We start from the raw sequence: 19,273 nt of genomic DNA, 5'->3' as shown, positions 1-19,273 counted from the left end.
GCATTGCTGCTCATGAGGACACCTAGGTATGCTTTTAAACAAAGGAGCCAGCACTCACCCAGTAGTGCATTGCTGCTCATGAGGATACCTAGGTATGCTTTTCAACAAAGGAGCCTGCACTCACCCAGTAGTGCATTGCTGCTCATGAGGACACCTAGGTATGCTTTTCAACAAAGGAGCCTGCACTCACCCAGTATTGCATTGCTGCTCATGAGGATACCTAGGTATGCTTTTCAACAAAGGAGCCATCACTCACCCAGTCGTGCATTGCTGCTCATGAGGATACCTAGGTATGCTTTTCAACAAAGGAGCCTGCACTCACCCAGTAGTGCATTGCTGCTCATGAGGATACCTAGGTATGCTTTACAACAAAGGAGCTAGCACTCACCCAGTAGTGCATTGCTGCTCATGAGGATACCTAGGTATGCTTTTCAACAAAGGAGCCAGCACTCACCAGCTAACACCCAGTAGTGCATTGCTGCTCATGAGGATACCTAGGTATGCTTTTCAACAAAGGAGCCAGCACTCACCAGCTAACACCCAGTAGTGCATTGCTGCTCATGAGGATACCTAGGTATGCTTTTCAACAAAGGAGCCAGCACTCACCAGCTAACACCCAGTAGTGCATTGTAATCATGAGGATACCTAGGTATGCTTTCCAACAAAGGAGCCAGCACTCACCAGCTAACATCCTGTAATGCATTGCTGCTCATGAGGATACCTAGGTATACTTTACAACAAAGGAACCAGCACTCACCAGCTAACACCCAGTAGTGCATTGCTGCTCATGAGGATACCTAGGTATGCTTTTCAACAAAGGAGCCAGCACTCACCAGCTAACACCCAGTAGTGCATTGTAATCATGAGGATACCTAGGTATGCTTTTCAACAAAGGAGCCAGCACTCACCAGCTAAGACCCAGTAGTGCATTGCTGCTCATGAGGATACCTAGGTATGCTTTACAACAAAGGAGCTAGCACTCACCAGCTAACACCCTGTGGTGCATTGCTGCTCATGAGGATACCTAGGTATGCTTTTCAACAAATGAACCAGCACTCACCAGCTAACACCCAGCAGTGCATTGCTGCTCATGAGGATACCTAGGTATGCTTTTCAACAAAGGAGCCAGCACTCACCCAGTAGTGCATTGCTGCTCATGAGGATACCTAGGTATGCTTTTCAACAAAGGAGCCAGCACTCACCAGCTAACACCCAGTAGTGCATTACTACTCATGAGGATACCTAGGTATGCTTTTCAACAAAGGAGCCAGCACTCACCAGCTAACACCCAGTAATGCATTGCTGCTCATGAGGACACCTAGGTATGCTTTTAAACAAAGGAGCCAGCACTCACCCAGTAGTGCATTGCTGCTCATGAGGATACCTAGGTATGCTTTTCAACAAAGGAGCCAGCACTCACCAGCTAACACCCAGTAGTGCATTGTAATCATGAGGATACCTAGGTATGCTTTCCAACAAAGGAGCCAGCACTCACCAGCTAACATCCTGTAATGCATTGCTGCTCATGAGGATACCTAGGTATACTTTACAACAAAGGAACCAGCACTCACCAGCTAACACCCAGTAGTGCATTGCTGCTCATGAGGATACCTAGGTATGCTTTTCAACAAAGGAGCCAGCACTCACCAGCTAACACCCAGTAGTGCATTGTAATCATGAGGATACCTAGGTATGCTTTTCAACAAAGGAGCCAGCACTCACCAGCTAAGACCCAGTAGTGCATTGCTGCTCATGAGGATACCTAGGTATGCTTTACAACAAAGGAGCTAGCACTCACCAGCTAACACCCTGTGGTGCATTGCTGCTCATGAGGATACCTAGGTATGCTTTTCAACAAATGAACCAGCACTCACCAGCTAACACCCAGCAGTGCATTGCTGCTCATGAGGATACCTAGGTATGCTTTTCAACAAAGGAGCCAGCACTCACCCAGTAGTGCATTGCTGCTCATGAGGACACCTAGGTATGCTTTTCAACAAAGGAGCCTGCACTCACCCAGTATTGCATTGCTGCTCATGAGGATACCTAGGTATGCTTTTCAACAAAGGAGCCATCACTCACCCAGTCGTGCATTGCTGCTCATGAGGATACCTAGGTATGCTTTTCAACAAAGGAGCCTGCACTCACCCAGTAGTGCATTGCTGCTCATGAGGATACCTAGGTATGCTTTACAACAAAGGAGCTAGCACTCACCAGCTAACACCCAGTAGTGCATTACTGCTCATGAGGATACCTAGGTATGCTTTACAACAAAGGAGCCAGCACTCACCAGCTAACACCCAGTAGTGCATTGCTGCTCATGAGGATACCTAGGTATGCTTTACAACAAAGGAGCCAGCACTCACCAGCTAACACCCTGTGGTGCATTGCTGCTCATGAGGATACCTAGGTATGCTTTTCAATAAATGAACCAGCACTCACCCAGTAGTGCATTGCTGCTCATGAGGATACCTAGGTATGCTTTTCAACAAAGGAGCCAGCACTCACCAGCTAACACCCAGTAGTGCATTACTACTCATGAGGATACCTAGGTATGCTTTTAAAAAAAGGAGCCAGCACTCACCAGCTAACACCCAGTAATGCATTGCTGCTCATGAGGATACCTAGGTATGCTTTTCAACAAAGGAGCCAGCACTCACCCAGTAGTGCATTGCTGCTCATGAGGATACCTAGGTATGCATTTCAACAAAGGAGCCTGCACTCACCCAGTAGTGCATTGCTGCTCATGAGGACACCTAGGTATGCTTTTCAACAAAGGAGCCTGCACTCACCCAGTAGTGCATTGCTGCTCATGAGGATACCTAGGTATGCTTTTCAACAAAGGAGCCAGCACTCACCCAGTCTTGCATTGCTGCTCATGAGGATACCTAGGTATGCTTTTCAACAAAGGAGCCTGCACTCACCCAGTAGTGCATTGCTGCTCATGAGGATACCTAGGTATGCTTTACAACAAAGGAGCTAGCACTCACCAGCTAACACCCAGTAGTGCATTACTGCTCATGAGGATACCTAGGTATGCTTTACAACAAAGGAGCCAGCACTCACCAGCTAACACCCAGTAGTGCATTGCTGCTCATGAGGATACCTAGGTATGCTTTACAACAAAGGAGCCAGCACTCACCAGCTAACACCCAGTAGTGCATTGCTGCTCATGAGGATACCTAGGTATGCTTTTCAACAAAGGAGCTAGCACTCACCAGCTAACACCCAGTAGTGCATTACTACTCATGAGGATACCTAGGTATGCTTTACAACAAAGGAGCCAGCACTCACCAGCTAACATCCTGTGGTGCATTACTGCTCATGAGGATACCTAGGTATGATTTTCAACAAAGGAGCCAGCACTCACCAGCTAACACGCAGTAGTGCATTGTAATCATGAGGATACCTATGTATGCTTTTCAACAAAGGAGCCAGCACTCACCAGCTAACACCCAGTAGTGCATTGTAATCATGAGGATACCTAGGTATGCTTTTCAACAAATGAGCCAGCACTCACCAGCTAACATCCAGTAGTGCATTGTAATCATGAGGATACCTAGGTATGCTTTACAACAAAGGAGCCAGCACTCACCAGCTAACACCCGGTAGTGCATTGCTGCTCATGAGGATACCTAGGTATGCTTTTCAACAAAGGAGCCAGCACTCACCAGCTAACACCCGGTAGTGCATTACTGCTCATGAGGATACCTAGGTATGCTTTTCAACAAAGGAGCCAGCACTCACCCAGTAGTGCATTGCTGCTCATGAGGATACCTAGGTATGCTTTTCAACAAAGGAGCCAGCACTCACCCAGTAGTGCATTGCTGCTCATGAGGATACCTAGGTATGCTTTTCAACAAAGGAGCCAGCACTCACCCAGTAGTGCATTGCTGCTCATGAGGATACCTAGGTATGCTTTTCAACAAAGGAGCCAGCACTCACCAGCTAACACCCAGTAGTGCATTGCTGCTCATGAGGATACCTAGGTATGCTTTTCAACAAAGGAGCCAGCACTCACCAGCTAACACCCAGTAGTGCATTGTAATCATGAGGATACCTAGGTATGCTTTCCAACAAAGGAGCCAGCACTCACCAGCTAACATCCTGTAATGCATTGCTGCTCATGAGGATACCTAGGTATACTTTACAACAAAGGAGCCAGCACTCACCAGCTAACACCCAGTAGTGCATTGCTGCTCATGAGGATACCTAGGTATGCTTTTCAACAAAGGAGCCAGCACTCACCAGCTAACACCCAGTAGTGCATTGTAATCATGAGGATACCTAGGTATGCTTTACAACAAAGGAGCCAGCACTCACCAGATAACACTCAGTAGTGCATTGCTGCTCATGAGGATACCTAGGTATGCTTTTGAACCAAGTAGCCTGCACTCACCCAGTAGTGCATTGCTGCTCATGAGGATACCTAGGTATGTTTTTCAACAAATGAGAAGAAAGCTAATTTAATAATAGAAGTACATTAAAAAGTATTTTTAAAATATCATGCTCTATCTGAACCCTGAAAGCAAATGCCCCTTTAAACTACTTTACAGTATCAGCTGTGAACGTTGTACTAATGGTCATTGGCTTATAGATACAGCTAATTCTCAATGAGTACCTATCAACCAATAAAAAGGAGGTAGTTATCAACCAATGGTTATTAGAAAAGACTGCCTATCAGCCAATGAGGATTAACTGTTGATGAGCCAATGAGGATTCACAGAAGAGAACCTGTCAACCAATAAACAGGAAGTACTTATCTTCCAACGATGATTAAAGGGACATGAAACCAATATTTCTCATTTGCTTTGTTCTCTTGATATAATTTGTTGAATAGGATACCAAGATAGGCTCAGGAGCTGCTGGTTGGTGACTGCACATATATGCCTCATCTTATTGGTTCAACCAATATGTTTATTCCTCTTTCTTCAACAAAGGATAACAAGAGAATAAAGCAAATTAGATAACAGAAGTAAATTGGAACGTTGTTTAGAATGGTATTCTCTATCTGAATCATGAAAAAAATGGTTTCATGTCCTTTTAACAAAGACTGCCTTTCAGCCAATGAGGATTAAGAGGAACTGTCTATGAGCCAATGAGGATTATCAGGAAGTACCTTTCAGCCAATGAGAATAAGCATGAACAGATACAGCTCTATTAGTTTCAGTTTAAAAAAATGTACTTCATTATTTTTCATGAAACCCCCCCACACACACACACACTAAATACTGCTCCTTCAAATGAGTGAGATATTTTTTTCTGCAATATGTCTTTAGATTAGAGTTAGTTCCCTGAATCATTACATCAGAATCATAATGTAGATTCACCTACGCCTCCAGTTAAAAAGCCTAATATCCTACTTGGGCACAGTACTTTATTATTATTATTATTATTATCAGGTATTTGTAGAGCGCCAACAGATTCCGCAGCGCTGTAAACATAGTCGGTGTACAGGATAGCTTTTGTAGGGGTCAAGTGGGTAGAGGGCCCTGCCGAGAGTTTCACTGTTGTAGTCGGCTCTTATGAAGCGATCTGTAAACAGCTGGGCCCATAGGCTTACAATCTAAGGGGTTCAAGTGGAAAGCAATGGTGTTAGGAAAGGTTAGTGTTGGTTGTATGCATCCCTGAATAGTAGAGTTTTTAGGGAGTGACAGTACATTTGTATTTACCTGGCCCTGTGTCTTTTTTAGGAAATATATTATTATTTGTGTGTTTAATGGCTATAGATTTATATGCAGCCCTTAAGGCTACTAAAATATTGATCTGCACAGCCCATGTGTTAGGACTTTGGCAATCACTGCTGTCGATGAATATAATATTTGCCAATGAGCCCCAAAGGCGTTGCAAACGCACCCTAAAGAGCTAGAGATTTCATTATCAGGCATTGCAGGAAGGAGCTAAATGTAACGCCATCCATATGTGCTGGAGACAAAAGGGTATCCGCATGTTTCTTGGACAACTGCAGAGTGCAGAGGGAATAGCTTGGCAGACTGCGCACTTACAGTGTGATTACACAGTAGATTGCCAATAAACATCCAGAAAAACCAAGTGACGCTCTTGGGATCAGAGCGATTTATCATGGAAAGGTAATAAAATGCTCAGAATTACCCAAACGCAGAAGAGGAATCTGCTGTGATGTTTGGTGGGGAAACAGAATAATAAAGAGGGCAGCAAATAAAGACTTTTAAAGGGCATCAAAGTAGCGCCAAGTTGTATAAAACCTAAGTCTGTTATTCAAACAGGGTTGTGGGACACAAAAACACAATAGTGCACAAACACAGAGCAAGACCCCAGGGCAGCCCCCTATTCCGTGCCTGTGACAGCCAAACAAACAAGCAGCAAAGAAAAATAGCTTGAAAGAAAGAATAAACCTCGGCAACAGCTCCCAGGCCAGTGATTCAGTGGAGACATCGTGTTCATTTCTTCATCTAATCCTCGATGCCCAGTCTGCTGCTAGACTGCCGGCTCAGCTGATAACCACTCAATGGGACGCTGTGGGGCTTTGATTAAAAGGTTTTTGTATTTTATGTTAGTTGGATGTGGTAAAAAAAATGACTTTCGGAGCAGAGTGGATTAACGGTATTGTAAGAACAATAGAGGCAGCAGACCTTGCTAACAGACGGGAGAGAACTATGTGATAAAATACGTTGTCTTAATAGGAGGAGGGGGCTGGAGAGAGAGTGACAATGAAAAATAATATAGCGGTAAAAAAGCATGAAAATGAATCAAAGGAAACAGAAGAAGTAATATGGACACGAATGTGCGGTCAGTAAATAAATCACATGGAACATACTACGGTAGAGATAATGAATGACTATTCTGTTTCCTTTGATTCATTTTCATGCATCCAGCTGTATGATATGAAGCAGGTAAGTATATTCCCCTAAAAAAAGAGGCCGATAATAATGAAAAAGCCAATTGGGTCTGGACATATCTTCCTTAAGTAAAAGTTTAATTCATTCTCTGGATTAGCGCTGCGGAATCTGTTGACGCTCTACAAATAACCGATAATAATAATATCCATAAGGAATATATCCCAGGCATTTGCATTCACTCAAGCAAAAAGAGTTTTATTTTCAACTTGTAATGTGAGCGCAAGAATACGAGCACTATTGATTTAACTTGAGCGGTGTTAGCTCTCAATAAAGCTAATGTTTTTGTACTCCACTTGTAATTTAAGCCATATTCTTCTTAAGTAAAAGTTTAACTAATTCTCTGGATATCTATATGTATATCCCAGGCAGTATTTGTCATCACTAGCGCTGTTGTCAGTCTATTCCATGAATCAACTACACTTTCTGTATGAAGATGCTTCTGCAAATTTATCCTTAGTCTGCTACACCCCAACTTTAGATCATGACCCCTCAACGCTTTATGTAAAACATCAGATTAGATATCTTGCTGTGCAAAAGACAACACCACATGCGATAGATGATCTAAAGCTCTCTCCGCTCTGGCGAGATGATCTACAAAGTCTCGTCAGTATGGTGAGGTCCCTGAAATAATTTTACCTTGAGAGAGGTTTATCTCACTATACAGGTGTCTGTATCTGAAGGAGAAACTCCTATATTACAATACAAGGTCTTAAAAAAATTCCAAAGGATTTTTGTGATTTCTCTTCATGGCGGCAAGTGTTTAACCATCAGGTCCCATATCGGAACGTGATTTATGTAAAACACAAGCAGTTTAAATTCTATTTACAAAGACCTAAACCAAAGTAGCAGAATCTGCCGAGACAAGACATTACCCAAGCTGTCTGTAAACGCTGAGTCTAAGGGGCCGATTTATCAAGCTCCGTATGGAGGTTGTATGCCTATGTTTCCGCGCGAGCCTTCAGGTTCGCCGGAAACAGAAGTTATGAAGCAGCGGTCTAAAGAATAACTTGTCCGTCTGCTCTGATCCTATACGATCGGGTTGATTGACATCCCCTGCTAGCGGCCGATTGGCCACGAATCTGTAGGGGAACGAAATTGCACCAGCAGTTCACAAGAACTGCTGCAGCAATGATAAATGCAGACAGCGTATGCTGTCGGCATTTATCGATGTGCAGTAGACATGATACGCTAAATCGTATCATGTCCGCTCGCACTATGATAAATCTACCCCTAAATGCTCAGCACATCTGCACTTTACACAAGAAGAAATATTATCCTAAGGAAAAAAAATAGTAAAATAAAACAAAAATCACAAAACAATCATTGGCCTTAGCACAAGAAACATCTGCTGAAAGCTGCATCAAGTGAGAATATGATTGTTATAGATTAATAACAGTTTTACCAGCATTTAATTCATTTGGCTGCAACTTAAATGAAAGATCTTCTTGATGAGGAAAACAAAACAACTGAAGCCAAACCACGATTCGCCAGCCGTCCCCTGTCTTAAACACTACAAACAGACCAGAGCTGTAAGATTTTACATTAGAATTGATAGAGAACATTGATATTTCATCTCCTCAGATCTCCATATCCGCTCTCTGGGGATTGTTTGTGGACTGATATCTTTACACATTGCTGCATTAGTTATGTTTTATCCTTTAAGCTCTTTCGCCATCTAACGTTAGGCTTCAGCTTGACACCGGAGCACGGGAAATGTAAGAGCACTTCAAAAAGAATTTCTGAGACATTGAGCAGCAATTATCTGATGAGAAACTTGCAAGGAAGAGGAACAGCAGTTCCTACACTGCACAGATCCAACAATTCTTCCTTTGAACTGTATTTCTGTTTTAAACCTTTTATTGTAAGCTTGATTTTAACTCTTAATATCTTAGCTTCAAAATATTAACTCATTCTGCACATTGGAAAAACAGTTACCCCATTAATATGTTCATTTGCATTTAATATCCAACACAACCAAAGAAGTGTGAATATTTACTGCTCATCAAACAATCAGCTAGATTACGAGTTTTGCGTTCGTGTTTTAATGCTAAAAAAATGGTAATTTCAGCGTTAAAACAGCACCGCAGCCATTACAAATCTTGTCGGTATAGTTGTACCGCAAGCCTTTTAGCCTGTAACGCAACGTCAGTCCCGCACTCGTAAAAATGACGCATCGCCCCCACTATACTAAAGTTATTAAGCCCTACACCGCCGCCACTATAATAAACCTATTAACCCCTTTACCGCAAGCCCCCCACATTACAATAAACTAATTTAAACTAGTAACCCCTAAACCTAACGCCCCTCTAACTTTATATTAAAATTACAATTTTCCTATATTAAATTAAATTAAAACTTACCTGTCAAATTAAAAAAACTAAGTTTAAACTAACAATTCAACTAATATAACTATTTAACTAATATTAAACTAACTACCAATTAAATAAAACTAAAATACACATTAAAAAATCCTAACACTACTATAAAAATTACAAACTATCTAATTACAAAAAATAAAAAATACTAAATTACAAAAAAATAACAAAAGAAATTATCAAAAATAAAAAAGAATTACACCTAATCTAATAGCCCTATCAAAATAAAAAAGGCCACCCAAAATAAAAATAACCATAGCCTACAATAAACTACTAATAGCCCTTAAAGGGGCCTAAGTTAAACAGCTCTTTTACCTGTAAAAAAATACAAAGACCCCCCCAACAGTAAAACCCACCACCCAACCAACCACCCAAAATAAAATAACCTAAGCTACCCATTGCCCTGAAAAGGGCATTTGTATGGGCATTGCCCTTAAAAGGGCATTTAACTATTTTGCATTGCCCTGAAAAGGGCATTTAGCTCTTTTAAGAAAAAGTTTAAACCCTAAACTAAAAAAAAAGACCCCCCCAACAGTAAAACCCACCACCCAACCAACCACCCAAAATAAAATAACCTAAGCTACCCATTGCCCTGAAAAGGGCATTTGTATGGGCATTGCCCTTAAAAGGGCATTTAACTATTTTGCATTGCCCTGAAAAGGGCATTTAGCTCTTTTAAGAAAAAGTTTAAACCCTAAACTAAAAAAAAAAATCCACCCAAAAGAAACCTTAAAAAAAAACCCGAAGATCCACTTACCATTTTTGAAGTCCCGCTTGAACGATCTTCATCCAGACAGCGAAGTCCTCCTCCTGGCAGCAAGAAGTCTTCATCCAGGTGGCCTCTTCTATCTTCATCCAGGCGGCATCTTCTATCTTCATCCCGGCGGCGCAGAGCGGGTCCATCCTGAAGACATCCGGTGCGGAGCATCCACTTCATGTGGTTGCCGCCGTATACTGAATATTCAAAGCAAAGTGCGCAATTAAAAATGGCATCCCTTGCATTCCAATTAGCTGATTTGATTTTGGAAATTCAAATCAGTCAATAGGATGAGAGCTACTCAAATTCTATTGGCTGTTCAAATCAGCTAATAGGATAAGATCTACTGAAATTCTATTGGCTGATTTGAACAGCCAATAGAATTTCAGAAGCTCTCATCCTATTGGCTGTTTTGAACAGCCAATAGGATTTCAGTAGCTCTCATCCTATTGGCTGATTTGAATTTCCAAAATCAAATCAGCCAATAGGAATGCAAGGGACACCATTTTGAATTGTGTACCTTGCACTGAAGATTCAGTATACGGCGGCGACCGTATGAAGAGGATGCTTCATGCTTGATGTCTTCAGTATGGACCCGCTCCGCGCCGCCGGGATGAAGATAGAAGATGCCGCCTTCAAGAAGATAGAAGAGGTCCACCTGGATGAAGACTTCTTGCCGCCTGGATGAGGACTTCGCTGCCTGGATAAAGATTGTTCAAGCGGGACTTCAAAAACTGTACAGGGATCTTCGGGGGTTAGTGATAGTATTTTAAGGGTTTTTTGGGGTGTTTTTTTTTTTTTAGTTTAGGAATTGGGCTTTTTCTTAAAAGAGCTAAATGTCCTTTTCAGGGCAATGCAAAAAAAACATAATTTATGCTTACCTGATAAATTTATTTCTCTTGTGGTGTATCCAGTCCACAGATCATCCATTACTTGTGGGATATTCTCATTCCCAACAGGAAGTTGCAAGAGGACACCCACAGCAGAGCTGTCTATATAGCTCCTCCCCTCACTACCATACCCAGTCATTCTCTTGCAACTCTCAACAAGCATGAAGGTACAGCTTAGGTTTTTTTTAAATAGTTTTTTTTGTTTTGTGGGTTTGGGGGGGTGGGGGTTTGTAATGTTAGTGGGTCTTTGTATTTTTTTTCAGGTAAAAGAGCTGTTTAACTTAGGGTAATGTCCTACAAAAGGCCCTTTTAAGGGCTATTGGTACTTTATTATGGATTAGGTTTTTTATTTTGGGGTGGGTTATTTTTTTTAAATGGGTATTAGAATAGGAATAATTTGTATTACTTTTGATCATTTGTTTGTTATTGTGTGTAATGTATTTTTTCGTTTTGGGTGGGTTTTTATTTTTAGATTAGGGCTTGGGCAGCAAAAGAGCTAAATACCCATCTAAGGGCAATGCCCATACGAATGCCCTTTTCAGGGCAATGGGTAGATTAGGTTTTACTTTATTTTTATTTTGTGGGTTTGGGGGGGTGGGGGTTTGTATAATGTTAGGGGGTGTTTGTTTTGTTTTGTAGCAAATTAGCTGTTAACTTTAGGGCAATGCCCTACAAAAGGCCCTTTTAAGGGCCCACAATAGGCCTTTTTAAGGGCCCTTGGTAGTTTATTCTAGATTAGGCTTTCTTATTTTGGGGTGTTTTTTTTTCTAAAGGGTATTAGAATAGGAATAATTTTTATTGTTTTAGATTATTTCATTTGTTATTTTTTTGGTAATGGTAGTTTTTTTATTTTTTGTAATTTTAGGTTTTAGTGTAAGGCAGGTTAGGTTTTATTTCACAGGTAAGTTTGTATTTATTTTAACTAGGTAGTTAGTAAATAGTTAATAACTATTTACTAACTAGTCTACCTAGTTAAAATAAATACAAACTTACCTGTGAAATAAAAATAAAACCTAAGCTAGCTACAATATAACTATTTTTTATATTGTAGCTAGCTTAGCTTTTATTTCACAGGTAAGTATGTATTTAATTTTAAATAGGAATTATTTAGTTAATAATTGTAAGTTTAATTTAGCTCTATTTTAATTATGTTAAAGTTAGGGGGTGTTAGGTTTAGGGTTACGTTAGGGTTAGGGGTTAATATAGTTTAATTTAGGTTGTTGTGATGTGGGGGGGGCTGGCGGTTTAGGAGTTAATAGGTTTATTTAGTGGTAGTGATGTGGGAGGCCAGAGGTTTAGGGGTTAATAACTTTATTAAGTGGTGGCGATGTCGGGAATAGGGGTTATTAGATTTATTATAGTGTGGGCAATGTTGGGGTGCAGGGGAATAGGGGTTAATAACTTTAGTATAGTGTTGGCGATATTGGGAGCGGCAAATTTGGGGTTAATAGCTTTATTTAGGTGGTGGCGATATCGGGGGCGGCAGATTAGGGGTTAATAACATTATGTAGATGCCGGCGATGCTGATGGGGGCAGATTAGGGGTGTTTAGACTAGGGGTTTATATTAGGGTGTTAGGTTTAAACGTTATTTTTTTTTTCCCCATAGACATCAATGGGGCTGCGTTACGGAGCTTTTATTTCCACGATCGCAGGTGTTAGGCTTTTTTCTGACCCGCTCTCCCCATTGATGTCTATAGGGAAAGCGTGCACGAGCACGTCAAAACAGCGCTTGAATTGTATGCGGTATGGAGCTCAACGCAGCCATATTGCACGCACAAGACGGCTGTTTGAAAACTTGTAATGGCTGCGCTATAGAGGGTTAAATAACGCAACTTTTGTTCCGTTAGTTAATTTCCCTATAGCGCGCATAACTCGTAATCTAGGTGATTGTTAGTAGAGCGGTACTGGGGTGCATATAGTCTTAACACTACCACTGCTAGTTTATGGTCTCCTCGCATAATGCACAACCTGCGGGTGGCACTAGTTGCGTATTCCCATGACCACAAACTATCGACAAACTGTTATCACAAATGTATCCCCAATAGGCTAAAAGCTTCAGCAATACTAAAGGGACATGGAACCCAAACATTTTTTTTTCATGATTCAGAAAGAGCATTTTATTTTAAACAACTTTCGAAATTATCAAATTTGCTTTATTCGCTTGTCATCCTTTGTTGAAGGAGTAGCAATGTGCTACTGGGAGCTAGCTGAACACATCTGGTGAACCAATGACAAGAGGCATTTATGTTCACCCTCCAATCAGCAGCTAGCTCCCAGTAATGCATTGCTGCTCATATCTAGTGATGCTTTTGAACTAAGGATACAAAGAGAATTAGATAGTAAAAGTATATTGGAAAGTTGTTTAAAATAACAGGCTCTGTCTGAATTATGAAAGAAAATTTTTGAGTTTCATGTTCCTTTAACTCAATCTGAGCGCGAGACACGAGAGAACAAGTTAACTGTATAAATGCCACACGTCTCCTTCCCCTCTATACAGAATGATGCAAGTCACAGGGAGCCGGGCTAGGTGTGCGTCTGATAACCGTCAGTCCCATGAATACCGCACATTACACAATGCTGAGTGGTACCCACTGCTAGTTTATGGTCTCCTGGCTCTCAGCTGTACCCATAGGGGTAGATTTAACAAAGGTCGAGAGAACATGATTTGCTATAGCGAATCATGTCCGCTCGACCTGGCTAAATGCCAACAGCATATGCTGTCAGCATTTAAAATGCACAAGCATTTCTGGTGAAATGCTTGTGCAATACCGCTCCTTGCTCACTGGCGGCCAATTGGCCGCTAGCAGGGGCTGTCAATCATACCCATAGGATGGGGATAATTTCAGTCCGCCAACTTACAAACGCTCCTTCTTAACTTCCGTTTCAGGGCTCTGAAGCAGTGTCCTAAAGCTGCCTATTCTCATGGGCACAAACTAATCTCCAAGGATTCCCAATAGCCTCCAATAATGATTTATGGAGAAATAAGCAGCTGTCATAACAGAATGAGGCTGCAGACACACAGCTAACACTTGGGAGTTACAGTGATAAGGAGGAGGGCTGTATGGTTGAAAGGATCCGAGTATCCAAAAAACGAGGTGTGGAACTGTCAGGTATCTCACATGGGTGAGTGCTGGGAGGATCGGGCAGCCCACAGAAACAGATGACCTAGACCACATTGCGGCAACAGCAGCCGGGCAAAGCATAAATGTTTAATGTCTGTTACCTGCAGCAGCAGTTCCTTCTCCACCACCTCCTCCGTCTTGCTGATCAGGCGCTTTTGCAGTGTGTGTATTTTCTGAATGAGTTCATAGGTGCCGGGATCACTGGCCTAGAGATAAATAAATACAAAGATGCTTAGACGGCACAATAATGACTAAGTGGGATGATTTTAAGTCATCTGTCAAACGGTGTCAGACTGGAGTAGAAGGTTACAAAAAAGCAAATACATCTTTTAGGCAGTTACATCCCTCTGCTGCGCCTCGGTTTATTGTTGTGTATAACACATTCACTTTAAAGGGACATTGTACACTAGATTTCTCTTTGCATAAATGTTTTGTAGATGCTCCATTTATATAGCCCATACAGGGTGTTTTTAAAAAAAATGTATAGTTTTGCTTATTTTTAAATAACATTGCGCTGATTTTCACACTCCTAACCAAGCCCTAAAGTGTTAGATGTATACTGATGTCTACCTTCTCCAGCTTACTCAGTCTTTTTATATGCAGAGGAAGGGGGAGTGGCTGCTCTTGTTGCTATAGAACCACTTGCAGTGGGTGTTCCAGTAACCTTTTAAATAGAGCTAAACTGGGAGCTTCTAAGTAAGTTTTTAAACAGATTTATACTGGATTTTTATTTCAGTATCTGTGCATAGTATTCTTTATAGTAGTGTCTTTTACATGCAGCTATATGACAATTAGTGTATACTGTATATTTATATCAGTGTCTGTGCATATTCTGTATAGTAGTGTCTATTACATGCAGCTATATGACAATTAGTGTATACTGTATATTTATATCAGTATCTGTACATATTCTGTATAGTAGTGTCTGTTACCTGCAGTTATATGACAATTAGTGTATACTGTATATTTATATCAGTATCAGAACATATTCTGTATAGTAGTGTCTATTACATGCAGTTATATGACAATTAGTGTATACTGTATATTTATATCAGTATCTGTAAATATTCTGTATAGTAGTGTCTATTACACGCAGTTATATGACAATTAGTGTATACTGTATATTTATATCAGTATCTGTACATATTCTGTATAGTAGTGTCTATTACATGCAGTTATATGACAATTAGTGTATACTGTATATTTATATCAGTATCTGTACATATTCTGTATAGTAGTGTCTATTACATGCAGTTATATGACAATTAGTGTATACTGTATATTTATATCAGTATCTGTACATATTCTGTATAGTAGTGTCTATTACATGCAGTTATATGACAATTAGTGTATACTGTATATTTATATCAGTATCTGTACATATTCTGTATAGTAGTGTATATTATATACAGTTATATGACAATTAGTGTATACTGTATATTTATATCAGTATCTGTACATATTCTGTATAGTAGTGTCTATTACATGCAGTTATATGACAATTAGTGTATACTGTATATTTATATCAGTATCTGTACATATTCTGTATAGTAGTGTATATTACATGCAGTTATATGACAATTAGTATATAATGTATATTTATATCAGTATCTGTACATATTCTGTATAGTAGTGTCTATTACATGCAGTTATATGACAGTGTATACTGTATATTTATATCAGTATCTGTACATATTCTGTATAGTAGTGTCTATTACATGCAGGTATATGACAATTAGTGTATACTGTATATTTATATCAGTAGCTGTACATATTCTGTATAGTAGTGTCTATTACATGCAGTTATATGTAATTAGTGTATACTGTATATTTATATCAGTATCTGTACATATTCTGTATAGTAGTGTCTATTACATGCAGTTATATGACAATTAGTGTATACTGTATATATTCTGTATAGTAGTGTCTATTACATGCAGTTATATGACAATTAGTGTATACTGTATATTTATATCAGTATCTGTACATATTCTGTATAGTAGTGTCTATTACATGCAGTTATATGACAATTAGTGTATATTGTATACTTATCAGTATCTGTACATATTCTGTATAGTAGTGTCTATTACATGCAGTTATATGACAATTAGTGTATACTGTATATTTATATCAGTATCTGTACATATTCTGTATAGTAGTGTCTGTTACATGCAGTTATATGATAATTAGTGTATACTGTATATTTATATCAGTATCTGTACATATTCTGTATAGTAGTGTCTATTACATGCAGTTATATGACAATTAGTGTATACTGTATATTTATATCAGTATCTGTACATATTCTGTATAGTAGTGTCTATTACATGCAGTTATATGACAATTAGTGTATACTGTATATTTATATCAGTATCTGTACATATTCTGTATAGTAGTGTCTATTACATGCAGTTATATGACAATTAGTGCATACTGTATATTTATATCAGTAGCTGTACATATTCTGTATAGTAGTGTCTATTACATGCAGTTATATGACAATTAGAGTATACTGTATATTTATATCAGTATCTGTACATATTCTGTGTAGTAGTGTATATTACATGCAGTTATATGACAATTAGTATATACTGTATATTTATATCAGTATCTGTACATATTCTGTATAGTAGTGTATATTACATGCAGTTATATGACAATTAGTATATACTGTATATTTATATCAGTATCTGTACATATTCTGTATAGTAGTGTCTATTACATGCAGTTATATGACAATTAGTGTATACTGTATATTTATATCAGTATCTGTACATATTCTGTATAGTAGTGTCTGTTACATGCAGTTATATGACAATTAGTGTATACTGTATATTTATATCAGTATCTGTACATATTATGTATAGTAGTGTCTATTACATGCAGTTATATGACAATTAGTGTATACTGTATATTTATATCAGTATCTGTACATATTATGTATAGTAGTGTCTATTACATGCAGTTATATGACAATTAGTGTATACTGTATATTTATATCATTATCTGTACATATTATGTATAGTAGTGTCTATTACATGCAGTTATATGACAATTAGTGTATACTGTATATTTATATCAGTATCTGTACATATTCTGTATAGTAGTGTCTATTACATGCAGTTATATGACAATTAGTGTATACTGTATATTTATATCAGTATCTGTACATATTCTGTATAGTAGTGTCTATTACATGCAGTTATATGACAATTAGTGTATACTGTATATTTATATCAGTATCTGTACATATTCTATATAGTAGTGTCTATTACATGCAGTTATTTGACAATTAGTGTATACTGTATATTTATATCAGTATCTGTACATATTCTGTATAGTAGTGTCTATTACATGCAGTTATATGACAATTAGTGTATACTGTATATTTATATCAGTATCTGTACATATTCTGTATAGTAGTGTCTATTACATGCAGTTATATGAAAATTAGTGTATACTGTATATTTATATCAGTATCTGTACATATTCTGTATATTAGTGTCTATTACATGCAGTTATATGACAATTAGTGTATACTGTATATTTATATCAGTATCTGTAAATATTCTGTATAGTAGTGTCTATTACATGCAGTTATATGATAATTAGTGTATACTGTATATTTATATCAGTATCTGTACATATTCTGTATAGTAGTGTCTATTACATGCAGTTATATGACAATTAGTGTATACTGTATATTTATATCAGTATCTGTACATATTCTGTATAGTAGTGTCTATTACATGCAGTTATATGACAATTAGTGTATACTGTATATTTATATCAGTATCTGTACATATTCTGTATAGTAGTGTCTATTACATGCAGTTATATGACAATTAGTGTATACTGTATATTTATATCAGTATCTGTACATATTCTGTATAGTAGTGTCTATTACATGCAGTTATATGACAATTAGTGTATACTGTATATTTATATCAGTATCTGTACATATTCTGTATAGTAGTGTCTATTACATGCAGTTACATGACAATTAGTGTATACTGTATATTTATATCAGTATCTGTACATATTCTGTATAGTAGTGTCTGTTACATGCAGTTAGATGACAATTAGTGTATACTGTATATTTATATCAGTATCTGTACATATTATGTATAGTAGTGTCTATTACATGCAGTTATATGACAATTAGTGTATACTGTATATTTATATCAGTATCTGTACATATTCTGTATAGTAGTGTCTATTACATGCAGTTATATGACAATTAGTGTATACTGTATATTTATATCAGTATCTGTACATATTCTGTATAGTAGTGTCTATTACATGCAGTTATATGACAATTAGTGTATACTGTATATTTATATCAGTATCTGTACATGTTCTGTATAGTAGTGTCTATTACATGCAGTTATATGACAATTAGTGTATACTGTATATTTATATCAGTATCTGTACATATTCTGTATAGTAGTGTCTGTTATATGCAGTTATATGTAATTAGTGTATACTGTATATTTATATCAGTATCTGTACATATTCTGTATAGTAGTGTCTATTACATGCAGTTATATGACAATTAGTGTACACTGTATATTTATATCAGTATCTGTACATATTCTGTATAGTAGTGTCTATTACATGCAGTTATATGACAATTAGTGTATAGTGTATATTTATATCAGTATCTGTACATATTCTGTATAATAGTGTCTATTACATGCAGTTATATGACAATTAGTGTATACTGTATATTTATATCAGTATCTGTACATATTCTGTATAGTAGTGTATATTACATGCAGTTATATGACAATTAGTGTATACTGTATATTTATATCAGTATCTGTACATATTCTGTATAGTAGTGTCTATTACATGCAGTTATATGACAATTAGTGTATACTGTATATTTATATCAGTATCTGTACATATTCTGTATAGTAGTGTCTATTACATGCAGTTATATGACAATTAGTGTATACTGTATATTTATATCAGTATCTGTACATATTATGTATAGTAGTGTCTATTACATGCAGTTATATGACAATTAGTGTATACTGTATATTTATATCAGTATCTGTACATATTCTATATAGTAGTGTCTATTACATACAGTTATATGACAATTAGTGTATACTGTATATTTATATCAGTATCTGTACATATTATGTATAGTAGTGTCTATTACATGCAGTTATATGACAATTAGTGTATACTGTATATTTATATCAGTATCTGTACATATTCTGTATAGTAGTGTCTATTACA

General features: G+C 38.0%; 1 protein-coding gene across 1 annotated transcript in view; it reads right to left on the bottom strand.

Moving 5' to 3' along the window:
• Positions 1 to 14,016: 14,016 nt before the first annotated feature.
• Positions 14,017 to 19,273, bottom strand: part of CFAP58 (cilia and flagella associated protein 58) — a 121,940-nt gene continuing 116,683 nt past the window's right edge. Inside the window, exon 15 of the mRNA XM_053693000.1 lies at positions 14,017 to 14,229. Within this exon, the coding sequence (XP_053548975.1) occupies positions 14,017 to 14,229 (213 nt within the window). The remainder of the gene's footprint in view (positions 14,230 to 19,273) is intronic.

The sequence above is a fragment of the Bombina bombina genome, chromosome 9 (assembly GCF_027579735.1).
Source record: "Bombina bombina isolate aBomBom1 chromosome 9, aBomBom1.pri, whole genome shotgun sequence".
Lineage (NCBI taxonomy): Eukaryota > Metazoa > Chordata > Amphibia > Anura > Bombinatoridae > Bombina > Bombina bombina.
This window is presented reverse-complemented; position numbering and strand designations above follow the sequence as displayed.